The 17,812-nt window shown below is 40.8% G+C and overlaps 1 protein-coding gene across 3 annotated transcripts in view; it reads right to left on the minus strand.

The window, feature by feature from the left end:
- Positions 1-10,982, minus strand: part of LOC118847565 (serpin B6-like) — a 35,839-nt gene extending 24,857 nt beyond the window's left edge. The window contains exons 1-2 of one of the 3 annotated variants that reach the window (XM_036756115.1): positions 7,535-7,689; positions 6,613-6,845 (exon numbers count right to left, since the gene is read on the minus strand). Coding sequence is in view for 1 of the 3 variants with exons in the window: in XM_036756100.1 (XP_036611995.1) it covers positions 10,965-10,969 (5 nt within the window). In the remaining 2 variants the exon portion in view is untranslated. Of the gene's footprint in view, positions 1-6,612; positions 6,846-7,534; positions 7,700-10,964 lie in introns of those variants that run through there. The other 2 variants (XM_036756100.1, XM_036756107.1) reach the window with 2 other exon arrangements.
- Between the last annotated feature and the right edge of the window lie 6,830 nt (positions 10,983-17,812).

The raw sequence follows: 17,812 nt of genomic DNA on the forward strand, positions 1-17,812 counted from the left end.
TGATGCCTGTACCTAAATGGCTGCATGGCATCACCACCCTGATGTCAAGGACCTCTTGAAGAAGACAAGGGCTCCTGTGTATTTTTCCTTGTGGTGTCTATATCTGTCCTGGTGTAACAACAATTTGGCTAGCAGCTGCTGTTGAGGTATAAGACCCAATAAGACCAGGAACAAGACCTGCCAGCAGAGGTTCTTTGATCTGCTTTACTAAGGAAAGTAACTTTAAGAGGTTAACTATCTCACTTTAATTAAACATACAAATATCACTCACTTAGTTCAGGAGGAAAAGCTAGCACCCTGAACTTCAGAGCAAATACAAATAAATTACAGAGACAATATAAACAGACCAAATCACAATTCAGTTACCAGAGAAGAAGTAATGGGTCTGAGTTAGCAAAGTGGGGGGGTGGGGTGGGGGAAGGCGGGGGGAGTTACAATGGTTTGCCCTGAGTCACACGCCACTCTTCCAGGGAGTGAGAGACCCGAGGGAAAACGACAACCTGAGTTTATATACCCTGTTCAGTGTCAAGGGGTGAAGGGGTGAGATGGGACTCAAACCCATGTAAACTAGGCTTTCCCTTGAGGCAAGCAGGACATCAAAGACTCCCGATTTAATCAAAGAAACAGAAGGCCAGACTCATCAAGGGCATTTGATTAAATAAGTGCTCCAAAAGAGAAAACAGTTAAAAAAAAAATCCCACCTTAATTATTGATACACCAGGGCTAGCAACCAGGCTAAAAGGCTAATGGAATTTGGAAACATTATGCAAGGAAACAGATTTTGGATTGTCATTCTTTTATTCATGTGACATATATTTATTCATTGGTTTTTTCTTCATCTTTATATCTTGGAATTTAAGATATAGCCTAGTATGCAGTAAGTGCTTAACAAATTACCTATTTCTCTATTTACAACCATTTATTAATCACCAGACACTATGCTAAGCACTAGGAACACAAAGATCAAATGATAAGCAATCCACTTCCTCAAGCAGCTTACTTTGTATGGCAACTGGGGAGGGTACCATATAACGTAATGATAATAAAATAATTACACACCAGAAAACAGAAGATAAGGCAGGCTGGCACCAGCTGCTCCCTAGACAACATCTTGAGTTAAAACATTCTTTGTTCTCTCTGGACTCTCAGAACACACAGGATCCTGACATGCTTATTTCTGTAAAGCAGCTTTCAACGCAAGGGACTCTCAGAACCTATACAAAAGGGTATAGTAACTAAAAGTGTCAAAAATACCTCCATATAAAGAGACTATCCTAGAGCTGTATCCACAAACTAGTGATGTATTAGTGATTTTCAAAGTTACTCAAAAATAAAGTAAGTTTAAGGGGAATAAGGTGAGATGGGTGGGATGGGGGGAGAAACACTGAAGTCCAAAAATGTGGAACTGGGATCCAGCCCCATTTCTTTTTTTTTTTTTTTTTGGAGGGGAGAGGAGAGGCAATCAGCATTAAGTGACTCACCCAAAGTCACACTGCTAGTAAGTATCGAGTGTCTGAGGCCACAGTTGAACTCAGGTCCTCTATACTCTAGGACTGGAGCTCTATTCACCTAGCTGCCCCTCCAGCTCCATTTCTGCCAATAACTTGCTATTTCTTTAACCTTGGCAAGCCACAACTTCTTTGGTCTTCGTTTGCCTCCACAATGAATGTCTAATGTACCTTCCAACTCTTGCATGCTACAATTCTAAGCAATTATAAACAAGGTGAACTTAGACTCAACTCCTCCAGTTGCAAATAATCACTAAAGGCCCTCCTAGATCAAATTTCAAAAGAAATACCAATTGCCTAGCCAAATGTAGCAATGATTTATACCTAATTATATAATACAGTCTTTCGCTGAGGAAGATGCTGGAGCGTTTGGGGCATTATTTACTAAAACACTATTCACTGGTCCTGAAATGCAAATCAGAAAATTATTCAACTTAAAAATAAGATAACAAAGTAACTGATCACTATTGCAAAATAATACCATTTAGATTTTTAAGAGTCATGTATAAGCTAAAGAAGTTCTAAAAATAAGGAGAACAATACAAAATAAAACTCCTCATTTCAAACAGCTAATTACTGCAAAATCGAAGATAGTGGGATCACTAATCCCTTAAGATTTTAATACTAATGCTCAGAGTTTTTTTTTTTTAATTGAATGTACAGGTAAGGTCTTGTCCTCTACCGGATTGATTCATTTACAAAGCCTGGATGTTAGCCCATCAAAGACTTCAAATATTTAATCAATTCACATTGGCAGGTAAAATACCCAAATAACCCTTCAGCTTTCTGATGTAGTTACAACATTAATCTTAAAAAAAAATTAAATAGCTTAAAAATATATAACACACATCTCTAAAACCTCATTGTCAAGAAGATTATAAACTAATGAACAAGAATGTACTTTTACAGGGAAAATAATTGTCAGAGTAGGAATTTAAATATATTAGTTAGATCAATTCTGGTTCTTTCTGTTTTCTCCTTGCCCCTAAAATAAAGCAGTATAACACCATTTATTCCTATGTAGTCATGAACACAAAAAAGTATTTCAGGACTCTTAATTAAGAGTGTGATTGGCACAGTTTTACTAAGTGGATTAAGTTGCTGGTAATAATATAATGTATATAACACTTTGAAGGAATATTTGGCCTTAGCAGGATTAAAAGTGGCTTCACCTTACAAGTTTTCATAATAATGGTCTCCTTTGTTTCATTCCAAACCTAACACTAGTTACAACAATCTCAGGAAATACAAAAACATTCCTACACCTTGGTATTTAAGGAGCAGAGTGTAAGTTATACCAGGCAAGCAGTAAAAGAAGGTTTCTTTCATTCATATTCATTATGACTGTACTCTTATGGTAAGGATGGGCTAGAAATTAATGTGAAAATGGACACTTTGATTTGCTTCACAAACATACCCTCACCACACAAACACACACACACACACACATACCCTCATCCCCGTAATCAGAAGAACTGTATGAGGACTGGCTGCCTTGACATACCAACAATCCTTTGTGGGGACTGAGAGTAAATCTAGCAAGACCTACAGAAAATCAGCAACTCTAATGCTGATTGAGCACATACCAGCTGTGAAGCAGACCCTGAGCCACTTGGTGGTTTAGGGACCCACAGGAGACCCCCTTATCTACAGAGACACCCCTAACTTTGGTTATGGGGCTCTCCAAATGATCTTGTTTTTAGGCTGCTCATCTGATTTGTGCATCTAAGGGCCACAGCCTCATTTCCCCTCACTTTGGGGATGGGTATCATTGACTCATTCTTTTCTGGGCCCACCTTTCCCCTCAAATTCCTTTTCTTCCCTTGTTCAAAAAACATATAAACTCTCCCCATCCATTATTTTGTTGGCAGTCTCCATATGCATAGGCATATTTCACAGGCATAGTCTTCCTCTGGTTTTCTTCCCTTTGGGAAAAGGGAGATTTAAATCTTGGGAACTAGCCTTTGTCATCTCCCAGTGTTTTCCCCTTTGGAGGAAAGAGGGATCTGAATTCCCTCAAGAGAGCTTTTGCCTCAGTTTACATTAATCCTAAAGTTTGTCAAACTACTCAAAGTTTGCTTTGAAATAAAAATGAACTAGATAAGAGTTCACCAATGTACTACTTCAAGTTATCATACAGTATTACCATATCTTAAGACAGGGCTGTCCAAAATATGGCCAGGCCCACCTTTGGCTTTTAATTTTCACAAGCAAAAACATAAAATAATAATTTGCATGGAATGCATATCAGATTTTTAAATTCCACCACTAATAAATAATCTCATTGATGTTAATTTTCTTTGGTGTTTTTGAGCAGTATTACGGACAGAACATACCGCACAGAATTTTCAACCCATCTGTGGAATGTGTTTCGTCTGTGTCTGTACAATACAGACTAGTCAATATGAACCTACCTTTATACTATTGTGGTGTTGCTTTGTTGTTTTGTGTTTGCTTTCGTGCTTCATACCTTCCCCTGTCTTATTGGTGACGTGTACTGTACTGTTCAATGGGGCCCATAAGAAAGTTAGAATATGGGGCTGGGGGCAGCTTTATTAGGCCTCCATCAAACCCTGACAAGACTAAAGGTTGTTCCAGCAAAATTTTGGGTGCTTTCAGGTTGATAAATGGGTTATACATGACATTGTAGTGTACTGGATTTTTTATTCTGGGTGTGGCCCTCAAATAATTATTTTATTTGAATGCGGCCCTGTCTTAAGAAAACACTGCTATTTATCTGGTAGTAAAACATCAATCTATATGAACTATATTTGTCTGTTTTCAAGAATTATTAACTAGTGACTACTAATAGTATAAATTGGCTGATGATGATTCATGCATATGACAGGAACACTACTCTTTCATTCCAAAGACCAAAGACAAGTAAAATCCAGATTGATTCCTTCCTACCTTCCTTCCTTCCTTCCTACTTTACTTCCTTCCTCCCCTTTCTTTCTTTCCTTTTTCTGACCCTTTTCACTCAAAAGCTCACAGATTGGACCACAATAGGTCCCTGCCCAAGCTACACTTAATGGCTATAATTTGGGCCCTTCAGGCTCAGAGTGAATGTTATGGGTAACTGGTCATCTTTTGACTAGCAACCCTGAGGGTCTTCCCCTCCCAATTTGATTTTTTTTTCTCTTTTTTCTAATTAAAAGGGCCACCCCTTGACTCACTTCTTAAAGAGGCCTATTCACTGAACAGGCATTACCTCACTCAAAGTAAGAACGTGAAAATGCCTTAGCTGGAAAGGGCCAGGGCCTCCCATTGCTTCCTTGACCATCTCTAGTCCTCCGGATGAATATCAGGTCCCTGGACCCAGATGGCTCTGGAGGAGAAAGTGAGGCTGGTGACCTTGCACAGACTTCCCTCACTCAAATCAAAGTCAACTGCAAGTCATGTCATCATTTGCCTGATGTCATGGTCCTCTTTGAAAATGAAGGATGAACACAACAACAACAACTTTACAATATCATGCATAACCCATTTATCAACCTGATACCACCCAAAACCATGCTGGAACAACCTTTAGTCTTCTCAGGGTTTGATGGAGTCCTAATAAAGCTGCCCCCAGCCCCATATTCTAACTTTCTTATGGGCCCCAGTGAACAGCAGGCATGTCCTGATTTAACCACACCACAGGCATCCAGACTCAATACAGTCACTGCCCCTAGCTAGCCACTGCCCCCAGATCCAATTCACATTTTTGAACAGGCATGTCCTTGCACTCAACCACAATCACATCATTCATTTTAGCCCAAGACAGGGCCACAACACCTAACTATCCATCTTGACCAGACAGGAGCACAATAGCTAGGCAATCCCATAGAAGGGACCCCTCCCCATTACCTAATCCCTTAAGAAAACCTTCCTGCCTCTTAATAGTCATGATTTCTGTCGTGTAATCAGCATCATTACACTATAAATTTGCCTGGGTTATCTTCCTGGGTTGCTGGCTCCTCTTGGAACCTAGCCCACTTCAACAAATGCCTATACTTGGATTAGAAGTGGTCTGACTCTGAATTCTTTGAGACAACCCCCATAACACACCATGAAACCTCAACAGGCTCATACATAACAATGGGGTTCATTACTAGACTGGACAATAAAATGTAGTAAAACATTTATGCCAGTTTCTTCATGTAACTCCATATCTTGATTTGAGCACTAAAATTTCACCACTTCCTGTCCTTGATCTTGAAGTAACAAGCTTCACAAAAATGAGTTTCCCCAATGAAATCTAAGTCTAAAGTACCCAACAAAACGAATGTAATGATGGTGATGATAGACACAGTCCATAGTACCTCTAAGTCTTGAAGAAACTAGATTTTTGCCATTTTTTTCTGAAGTGGTTTTAATAAAACCGTACTGCTTTTCACAGATTTAAAAGTGTCCTGGGATTTTTCACGGATCTCAAATTTTTAACTCCAGGAACTTCAAACTAGTTTTGAAACAGAGCCTGGCTACTGTTGATTAGTTGTGTCTCTATGTTATTGACCTAGGAAGCCCTGTCATAGCCCAGGTACCAAAAAGGCTTAGGGTTGGCCAAAGGCTCTGCTCCCTAACCAACTTCAGAAGGGGCCCAACCTCTGCCACTGAAAGGATGCACAATGATAATGTCCTGTCTATCTAGAATTCACTTTGCTTTTAAAAGTTTTGATGCTGTATGTTTTTACATCACTGTCTTTCCCAAATGTACCCCCTTCCCTCTCCCCATCTGTTAAGCCTCTCCCTTATAACAACAATAACCAGTTAAGCAAACCCAACACATAAGTCTGACCCCACAACATTCCGCATCCATGAACTCTCACCTTTCTAATGAAAGGAGGGGAGTATATTTCCTCATTTCTCCCAGGGGCCAAGACTGATCACAAAAATCACAAAGCATTCTGTTTCGTTTTTCTTTTCCCTTCCCTCCCCCTCCCCCATTCACGTTCAGAATTTATAGCTTCTACTTAGTGTTTGAACACTTTTGTGGAATCCACGCAGCTGCTATCATAAAAAGCCCTGGGTCCATGCTTTGCCACTAACTAGCTGTGTAACCATGTCCAGACTACTTAGCCTCTTTGGGATCCTCATCTTGAAGTCCTCCGTGGTTACTTACAACTTTAAAACTGTAGCAAAATCCCCTAAATGAAACCGACTCTTCTCTCCTAATGCAGAAATGCTCTAAGGCAGAAGAGTTGTGGTATACACAGCCAGTCCACCTGCTCTCTCCGCACAGGTAAATATCCTATTTCTAGGTCAAGTATCACCGGGAACCCAGTAGCTGGGAGTGACTCAGTTCTGCCCCCGTGTCTTCCTTCTGAAGTCGTCTTCGTCTTCCTCCCCCAGGAACTGGCAATGAGAAGGAAACAGGGTTACAGGATATCTCTGCTCCTTTTTCCTTAATTTCGGGAACCTCGCAAGTCAGATCATTGGATCCCGAGAGCTCAATGGAGCCCCAGGTTCAGGGAGTATCAAGGGCCATTGGCAGGCCGCTCCCCAACTGCCCTATGCATAAATCATAAGCAGCATATCTGGCTGCCCAGAGGTGCACCAATATGCTGGGGGAAGGTGGGAAGTGGAGAAAATTACCATGCTCATTCTCAACATAGGGCAACCTAAGCAGGCGCTCAGAACCCACTCGCCTCTGCCAGGTTTCCATGCCAGGCTCGGGCTACTAAAACCTCTCAATCAGAAGCTACAAGCTGCCGCTCGCGCTCTAGTAAAGGCCCAAGAGGGGTCGTATTTACAGCTGCTGTTGCTGCTCCTGGGACCCAGGCGTGGTGAGGCCCACGGCCTTCCTCTCTAGTTTCAAAACACAAGCTACGTGATCCAAGCCGCAGGTCGCTTGGCCCCACAAATCCCGATCCGGGCCGCCCCGTCCTCAGCGCCAAGTGTGTGCAAAACTCCTTTGCCCTTTCGCCATTTCAGGCCACGGCAAAGCAGTGGAATCCAGCCCTGATACCCGCCCCTCCCAGTGCTTTGCTTTTGGAGGAAGGCGCAGAGCAGATCGCAGAGAAGCCCAGCCAACCTCCGCCTACCGGTATTTGCTGTAGTGGCGGCGGTAAGCGCTGCTGTTGCGGCTTTCTTCTACACCTCTGCTTGCAAACTGTGGGAGAAGTACTGCTGTTAAACCCAGGGTGGGTCTGTTTTAAAGCTCTAGCGGCTGTGTCAGAGCTACCCCCAGGGCCTGGGAACAGCCTCCGCTGGGCCGTGGGAGGAGTCAGAGAGAAAGCTACTTCCTCCTACTCCTTAAACTATTTTCTAACTTGGGGCATACTGGAAACCTGGTGCCCAGGGAAACCAGGGGCCTTCGGAGCCACGCTCACCTAGTCTCTGAAGACCTGGGTCCAAGTGCTGCCTATGACACTGTCTGTGTGACCCTAGGAAAGTCACTTAACGTCTCATGTGTCTTAAGCAATTCTCTTAGACTATAAGTTTCAGACAAGGCGCCAACCTTTATTGGAATAGGAAATTTCCTCACTGGAAACTTTCTACCCGATGAAATAACAGGTTCGTTCCCAGTCCCTCTCCCTAGCCAGCCCATTGCACTTCTAAACCTTATCCTGATACTCTGTGATTTGGAAAGAATTATTCTCCAGGGAGGAAGGAAGGAAGAAAAGGATAAATGGAGGGAGGGAGGGGAAAGGGGACTGAAAAACATCCTAAACGACTTGCCTAAACCTCTGAAACAAATTTGACTCCTTCCCTCTATAGGGAACCTCAAACTGTTATAGAGCAAAATTATGCTTCTAGACCTGTCTGTATTTCTTTGCCCTATTCAGATGACAGAATATCTTCCCTCCCCCCCCCCCCCACCGTGGTCGGATGGCCCAAGGAAAAAAGTGAAAAGAGCAAGAGCTTAAAGCTTTTAAAGATGATATAGTCATCCTTGAATTCTAATTCTGGTCAACTAAGAATGCAGAGAGGGGGATGGAGTGAAAGAAGGTGGGAAGGAGAAAGGGAGGGAGGAGAGAGAGAGAGAGAGAGAGAGAGAGACAGACAGACAGACAGACAGAGAGACTGAGATTTCTCCATATCTTGTCCAGGCTGGAAGCAGAATGATTTTTCAGGGGTCCAATCCTAATGCTCAGGGTGTGGAAGCTTTAACCTACTCCATTTTACTGACCTCTACTGCTTTGCCCCTCCTTAGGCAACCTCTTGGCCTTTCACTCTTAAAGTTTTGCCATGTTGGCACTGGACTTAGTGTAGACACAGAATCAACTTCAGCCCTACTGTACCTTAGGACTCCCAAACCTAAGGGATCCACCAGCCTCAGCCTCCCCAGTATCAGGGATTATGGGTGTTTACCACTATACCTTGTTATAATAGGATTTTTATGTGTGTATGTGTGTGGGTATGTGTGTATGTGTACATAGAGAGGGTGTGTATATGTGTATATATGTGTGTATATATATACATCCATATATTAATATAATACAAAGAATATGGTAAGAGCATAAGGAAGATATGGATAAATTGCTATAGTTGACAGTAATGAGAGACAATTGTCACCTGAGAAAAATAAAGTACGACATCATGGAGGAGATGGCATTTGGTTTTGAAAAAAGTTTAAGATTTGGACAGGCTGACTTACTTGCTGTAAGGCCATAGGAAGAACATGCTAGAAAGGGAGAATGGAGAAATTAAAAGTATAGAGATGGGACAGCAATGGCTATTTCAAGGAATAGTAAAAAAAAAAAAAAGACTTAGAATCATTGAATTTTGTAGCTGAAATTGATCTGAAAGATGATCAGATTCCATCATTTCTTTGTATAGAGGAGGAAAGTGAGAGCCAGAGATAGTAATCAGCATTCATTCACTTTTCTCAGTAGCACATGGGGTCAGCAGCCTCAAAGAAATAGTGGATGAAAATGCTGTCTTATTTGGCCACATTCTGAATTTGACTGCTTAGAATGAAATTGGCAATTGTGAAAAGAAATGATAGCCACCAAGGTCCTAAAACTTTCTGATGAAATCTGTAGAGTAAAAAGCAAAATGTTTTTCTTTCCCCTAGCCTGATGTACCAAAGTGATGCTTGCCAATCAATGCATAAGGAAACACTTTTAGTGGAATACAATAAAAACCAAGAGCATGACAGATTTCAGAAGAAGTGAGGCCAATTCTGGGAAATGGCAGTGACAGAACTAGGGTCCCTCACATGGGTGGGGAACCTGCAGCCACATGTGGCCCTCTAGGTCCTGAATTTCAGCCCTTTAACTGAATCCAAACTTCACAAAACAAATCCCCTTAATAAAAGAATTTGTATTTGTTCTATAAAACTTGGGTTCAGTCAAAAGCCCCACCCAAGGACCTAAAAGGCTACATGGTTTTGGTTGTTTTTTAAATTTTTTTTTGTTTTTTCCATAATTATATTCAGAATGTCAGCTCATTCTCTGTAGACTCACTCAAATCATCATCAGCACAACTCTAGTAGCTGATAGGATGACACATGACTTGTCTTATTCCCATATGATTTTGTTTTCTTTTGCTAAATCCCTATATTTTGAGAGATTTTTGTTTCATCTAGCATGGAGGTTAGGACTATTTGGTATAGTAATATCAATGAAAATATTCTTATGTTTTTATAAGTCAATATTATGTCTTGATGATTGTGGGCAACAATTTGGCCTATGATAATGGTCCAACTGCAATATAGTACATCAGCTGAATTCTACAGGTCTGGATTTCTGGTGTAGGATTCTATTTTTTGTCAATTCAGGAAGGTACCAAACTTCTAATTGAGTCTCTTCTTGAATCTTAGCCTTTTCATGGATTCCATGTAGAGGTAAAGGCAAACCATTTTGTTTTCATTCAACAAATCCAATGACATATACCTGTTGTTAATAATATTAATATCACTACTTATTCATTCATTCATGCATTAATTCACTTATTTATTGAGGAAGTAGAAATGCCACTGAAAAAAAGAATTCTAAAGAAAAAAGCTTCTTGGTAAGATCATAGATAAACACAGAAAGTCCAAGCTGAAGCCAACCAAATTTTGAAAGGATTAGAAGATAAATGCTCAAGTTTTTTAAAGAATAGGAAGATTTCAAAGGCTTAGAGTAAACCTTAAGCTTCACTATCATAGTTATCATCATCATTATGACTCATAATAATACACTAAAAGACAAGTGAGAGAATCTCAATACCTACCTAAATGTACTATTAATGTGAAGCTTTGCGAAAGTAAGCTACATTAGCATTGAGAGACAGCTTGCTGAGGCTATTATAAGGAAATAAATAGGTTTTCACAAGTAGAATTCCACAATAGACCACATTTTGACCATCACACAAATGACTGAAAGATAGAGAATACACAATCTCATCAAGCCAGTTATTTGTTGACTATAAGAAGTATTTGATTCAATATAGCAAGATACCATCTTAAAGACTTCCCACCAATAATGTGCCTCCCCAAGACTGTAACCAGAATGGCCTTTGTTTTCTTTGAATGACTCAGCTTACCTCATTGAGCCTCTGGACACTGTGGCTTGCTCTTCCGGGGCAGGAAGCCCAGAGAGCATGCCAGGAAGCAGACAACTTCCTGTGTGATGAGTCATGGGGCTGGCTGAGGGGAGGTGTTAACGTCTACCCTAGGGGGAGGGGCCAACTCAAGAACCAATCGGCCCTGGTCATTCAGGCGGCACTTGATGATGTCAAAAACCCTATAAGAGGGGAGAGGACAGCTTGAAGAGGTCTCTTTCCTTTTCCGGTTGGTATGGGGGTAGTGGCAGGGGAGCGTGACTCTGGGCCAGCCCTTGCTCTCAGGCTGAGCCCAGATGTTGGTAACTATGAATTGTATTGGGTCTGTCTGTTGATATTTGTAATTTGCTTGTATTTTGGTTTTGAGGTTCAGGATACTGGTTTGTTTTCCCCCAAACTAAATGAATGTTTTGAACCTCAGGGTGCTGGTTTTTTCCCCTGAAGTAAGTCAATGAATCTGTATTTGGTCTGTTGATACTTGTCTGTATGCTCCCCTGAACTAACTGAATGCTAACTGAATGCTGGCGTTTTCCCCTGAACTAAATGAATGTTGTCTGTATGGTAACTGAATGCTGGATTAAAGTAAGCTGGTCAACCCCTTCACCGTGCTTTCCTTGTTTAAGCAGATAAAAAGAACCTGTGCTTTCCCCGCAGCCCCCTGGGTCCCGGCAGCGGGGGGAGGGATCTTACGCCCCCATCGAAGCTGCTAGCTGGGTTGTTAAAACAAAGACTTATCAGAGTCATACAATATTCCTGGAAAGATACAGCAACAGAGATAAGCTTGTTGGACAACTTCCAACTATTAAAATCAAGTGAGGTATAAAACAAGGACTTATATGCTCACAAATATATTCATCACTATCTTGGAGGATGTCCTACCTCAAAAAATGGTAAGGTTCTCTAAAGACTCTTGGTTATGAATAACATTGTACTGAGTTCTTTTTGCTCTGTAGTGTTTTTGTTGTTGTTGAGTCATTTTTCAGTTGTACCTGATTCTCTGTGCCCCCATTTGAGGTTTTCTTGGCAGAGACACTGGCTTACCATTTCCTTCTGCAGCTTGTGAGGCAAACAGGATTAAGTGACTTGCCCAGGATCACACAGCTAGTAAGTGTCTGAGGACAGATTTGAACTCAGGACAAGAACTGTTTCTGACTCGAGGCCTGGCACTCTATTTACTATGACACCTAGCTGCCTCCCTAGAATGTTTTAGAACTTCCCAAATGAAAGCTTCCCAAAATCTTCCCAAAAAGCTTTAACATAGCTATCCAAATAAGTGAAACCAAGTGGATCATTTAACTTAATTTCTCTCTACTGACCTCTAGACATTTCCTGATCTGGCCAAACTAGGTTATTCAATTCTTCCTCAAAACATTCCATGCATTTCTCCCCTCATCTTTGTGATATCCATTACATCATTCTCTTACATTTCAAAGCCTCCTCCCCCCACCAACTTAATCTCTGCCTTCAAAAATATTTTCAGTCTTTAAAGCCCACATATAACATCACTTCCATGATGTCTTCAGTGATTACTCCATCCATAAATAATCCCTCCTTGCCCTATGTTCTCATCAATTTTGTTTTCTTTGCATTTTCTCCAGCACGAGTTAAAAGAAAGTTGCTTTTTTTTGGGGGGGGGGGAAGGTGGGTGGGCAATGACAGCCCACTTATCTGCTTTTTGCCTCAGTTTTCCAATTGTAAAATGGGAACAGGTAAGTGGTTCAGTGGATAGAGCACCAGGCCTGGAGTCAAGGAGACTCATTTTCCTGAGTTCAAATCTGGCTTCAGACACTTACTAGCTATGTGACTCTGGGCAAATCACTTAACAATGTTTGCCTCAGGTCTTCATTTGTAAAATGAGCTGGAGAAGGAAATGGCAAATCATTCCATTATCTTTGCCAAGAAATCTGCAAAATGGGGTCATGAAGAGCTGGACATAACTGAAAATGGCTGAACAAAATGGGGATAATAGCAATATGGACCTCCCAGAATTATTGTGCAAATTGAATTAGATAATACTTGTAAAGTGCTTAGCACAATGCCTGGCACATAGTAGGTACTTAATAAATGCTTATTTCTTATTTATCTATCAATCTGAAAATAAAGTTCATGGCAAAGAGCTCTCAGGTAAAGAAACTCTACTATTGTGCTTTGCTGTTTAGCAGCTAGGTGGTCTTGGAAACCTAAGTCTAAATCCTTCCCCAGACTTACTATTGTGTGATCCTGGACAAGTCATTTAACTTTTCTCAGCCTCAGTTTCCTCATCTGCAAAATGGGAATAACATCAAACATAACTCACAGGGCTGTTTTGAGGATCAAATGAGATCAAATGAGAATTTACACATGTAAAGTGCTTTACAAACCTTAAAATACTGTAGAAATGTCAGTTAGTAGCCTCTTTTTCCTTTGTATCTCATGTCAATCATAGCATGAAGTAGGCACTCCATACACGCTCTTTATTGATTGATTCCTTATTATAGACAGAAGAAATCATAGTTGAATATTTCTATGAGGAGTAAGACAAAGTGGCTGATTCCAGGATCAACGTTTTGATTATTTTTTTTTCAAAGAATTCCCATAAAACCCAGTAAATTCTCTGTTGGAGTTCAAGCCTGACTTCTAGAGTACCTAAGTTCTCATCCCCAAACCCAACAGGCCAACTACATTTTGTGTTCTCTTTTCCAGCAGCAATTCTGTTTCTTGACTGTACTTTGGTGACTTGGTTGATTCTGACAGCCATAGAATTATAGATTTAGAACTAGGAGAGGATTTATATATTATCTAACCCATCCCATTCATACCACAAGTGAGGAAGTGGAAGCCTAGAGAAGTCAGCTGACCAGGTTCACACTAGTAAGGGGCAGAGCCAGAATTTAAACACAGATCCTCTGAATCCAGGTGAGGAAACTGAGGTTTAAAGACATTAAATGTCTTCTTTGAGAAAAGTAGTGCCACAGTTAGAATCTAGGATTTCTAATAGCTACTCAGGCAGCACTCCATCTACTATACAATTGCCAGATAGACCAGATGAGCCTCAAGGAGCAATATAACATAACAACATTAAGGGTTATGTCATTTGATCTTGGGATCATTAACCTACTTTTTTTAAATCAATGTTTTCATCAGAAAGCGTAATGATCATGCTTAGCTCCTCACCCACATAGGGGAGCTCCAGGATTTTAGTGGACACTTTCTTTAGGTAGGTCATTTTAAATGCTGCCTCCTTAAACTTCATCTGCACTGGCTTTTTCTCATTCTGGTGGAGAAAATGTGAATGTGAGATTAGCATCAGATTATTCAAGTTGCTAACAAAACTTACTTAAAAGATATACTTGACTTAAGGAAGTCTTTATGATGCATACGAATGAATCATCATTTCTGTGGCTGTGCCAGTGAATGCAAAAATGTCATCAACTAAAACCTGCTTAAAAGAGTCTTCCGTTGAAAAAAAAAAGACAACCATGACCTCAACTTCCAGAAAACTAGGCTATTGCCACATGTTAGAGATTTCTTAATTCAGTAAAATTCCGTGGAACCCTCTTTGCTTTCCATAACAGGAAGTCAGGGTTTTTCCCTTTGACAAAATAAAAGAGGTACAACATTATCCCCCGTTTGCCATGACACCTATTTGAGTAAATATGAGACACTTCAAAAGAAATCCTAGCATTGTATCTCCATTTTCCTTGTCATGCCATAAAGCTAGACTTGATACAGGGTGGAACTGTGTAAAGCATTTAACAAACAACCCATTCCTATCTCCAATTTGACCACTTATGCAAGACTATAGTTAAGTGTACAGGTAGAGGGAGCAGGATCTGGATGGAGAGGAGAACAGACCCACTGAAGACGTGAGAGACTTCTGAGCCTATACAAGTGGGGCTCAGCAGGTTTCTCTGAGGTGGCAATATCTGGCTCATTATAGCGTTGGTTTCTTCCATGGTACCTCTGTTTCAGTGGTCTGGCAGTGATAATCGATATGCCCTGGAGAAGGCAGAAGATCATTGAGACTAGACCAATATGGGCAAGTGAAGACCTCAGACTCTCAGGGTATGGCCATATTTAACCTACCAGGGCCATTATTATGGGTCCCTAGGTCCAATGGGGCAGGCCCCATTACGCATACTTCAATTTGAGATCAGAGAAATGGCCCCTCACAGAGCAGGCTCAGAGGTATGAGTGTGCAACACACACCACTGTGTCCGAATCCTTTTCTTCACCTTCTCTTTGAGAAGACATTCAGTACAGGAAGCTCTGAATAGATGAGTCTACAAAATCATCAAATACAGAGTTCTAGAGGGACAGGAGCCAGTTACATAGAATCTGAAGGTCCAAAAGAAGTATAGGATATTATGGTAGTGACCTCTAGAAGAATGCATGTCTTCAGAAGAAATGTGGAGAGCAAAATATGCAAAACAAAAGGAATAGAGATAGAAAGAAAAGCAATGAGATGAGACCTTCTAGCCTCTCTTATACAGAATAACTGACCAATAAAAAGGCAGACCATCCCCAGCCCAGCCTAACAAGCAGAGATGGATTTGTTTGCAGGAAATCGTTCAAGCAATAACTCTGAAGGACAGACAGAGATGTATACATTCTTGAATAAAGAATGACAGATCCTAGAAGGAAGAATATTATTATCACAGTAAGAGAGTCAGGGAGGTTGAAACATGGGGATGGTAAGGAACCAACTGTGGGCAATACCCCTGAGGTTGTACCAACCCTTATCCCAACCTCAGAATTGATACAGATAGCAGACGCAGCAAAGGAAAAGTAAAACTGCTGAGCTGGTGGATGTAGGCTATACCATTATGACCAGTAAAGAACGGACTCCCTTGGAAGGAGGTAGAGATAGTAAGGCATAGGATACCTTGTTGTGGTACAAGCCTCTATTCTTCTCTTCCTGGGTGCTTTTCCAGTGCTTCTTTGTGTGTTTGCCTACATTGTATATGTCCTTGGGGAAACTGTGCGGGCTAAGCTGTGCTGCACAAGCTGCTTTCCCAAGGTTTTGGACACACAGATTAAAGAAGGTCATGATGAGCCATGTTGCTGATACACTGATCCCATGATTAAACACTTTATGGACTATTTATTCTCTCAGGCATTTTCATGTCAGAGATCACAAGATGTTGGAAGTCAGAAAGACACAGAACCCTAAAAAGGTCGACACTATATTTTTTCCATATTATTCATTCTTGCCAGTTATCAGGATGTCTAAAAGTTTTTCCCTACCTTTCTGGTTTTAAAAAAAAACATCTCCTTTGTATAGTTTTCCTTAAACTGTTCATTCTACTTCCCTTTGAAGTAGATGCCATCCACAAGGACCAGTCTAGCCAGTGGACCAACTGAAGAGCTAGGTAGCATCTCTGCAATCTTACCTTTAAAGAAAACAGAGAAATAATCGAATCAATGTTTTAAAAAATACTTTTACAAAAAGGACATGATCTTCAATTCAGGGTCAGCAATCCAAGTTCAACAATGTTGGAGTCAAAGTCTTGTAAAATCATTTATCAAATATCCATTGAAAGCAAAGATAATTTCCCGTTTCTTATTGTAGCTTTTGTGCCTAGTAGAGGGCTTAGCACATAGTAGAGGATTAATAAATACCTATGGATTGATTGACTGAGAATTCATGAGTTCCTCTGAGGCAGAGTTTCCCAAACTCGGTGTCTCCCTGGAAACTTTAACACTTTAATGATATTTTTTTTGACTGTGAAACATCACTAAGTCACCCAGCAGTCACCACTAGCTGATGATACTCGGCTCGGTTCTATCAAGTGTCTTGTTAGTCAAGATTAATGTAAGGGAATATACATTTGACTATGTCTAGGATATACGTTAGACTCAGCGTGTAGTCAATTATCAGCATCCAGAAATCAATCTATAATTAGGCATAGGTGCTTACTGAGGAAGAAGCAGAGATAACTTGGGGCACATTGCCCTTTAGCTAGAGAGAGACTTCCTGGGAGAGAATATGTTTTGAGAACTAGATGTGTTTTGGAATTGGAGTTCTGTCACAGGCACCCAAGCAGAGGCTGTTAGAAGCACAAGAACCCCATCATCTTTAAGGTCACTAGGAGGGAAACTGCACTAAATAATGGCTGTCAGGTCAGTCAGAAATGAAGAAAGAAATCCAGCTATCTCACATCTTCTCTTGGGATCAACAAACATACCTTTACAATCTGGGCTGCTATGTTTCCTTTGGCCCCTAGGAAAAGCATGCCAAGGGCAGAGGAGATGCTCAGGGAAGAAAAAAACCACATTTTGTGAATTATCTTTTTCACTTAATTTTTTTCAGAAGGTAAATGGCAAAGGGACCTTTTACTTCAGAGAGGGAATCCATAATGGAACCTGGAAAAGATCACAGAACATCCATGCTACACGTTGTTGGTCTTGTTCAGTTGTGTCCAACTCTTTATGACCTCATTTGGGGAAGATAATGGAGTGGTTTACCATTTCCTTCTCCAGCTTACTTTATAGATGAGGAACTGAGACAAATAGGGTTACGTGACTTGCCCAGGGTCCCACAGTTAGTAAGTGTCTGAAGCCAGGTTTGAACTCTAGAAGATGGATCTTCCTGACTCCAGGCCTGGCGCTCTGTACACTGTACCACCTCACTGTCTTTAGGCTACATTGATGTACAACTTATTCCGTCTTCATTCTTAGCAGTAAATACTGGGATTTACTCAATGAACAAACATTTATTTAATTAGAAAGAAAAGAGATGAGCTCAAACTTACTGCTCTTTTGTTAGCAATATATTCTTAGGAGCTAGAGGTAGATGGTCTTTAAAAATTATCTGGTCTTCCAAATTCATAAGTGAGGAAACTGAGGTG

This window comes from Trichosurus vulpecula, chromosome 1 (genome assembly GCF_011100635.1).
Source record: "Trichosurus vulpecula isolate mTriVul1 chromosome 1, mTriVul1.pri, whole genome shotgun sequence".
In the NCBI taxonomy this organism is placed as follows: domain Eukaryota; kingdom Metazoa; phylum Chordata; class Mammalia; order Diprotodontia; family Phalangeridae; genus Trichosurus; species Trichosurus vulpecula.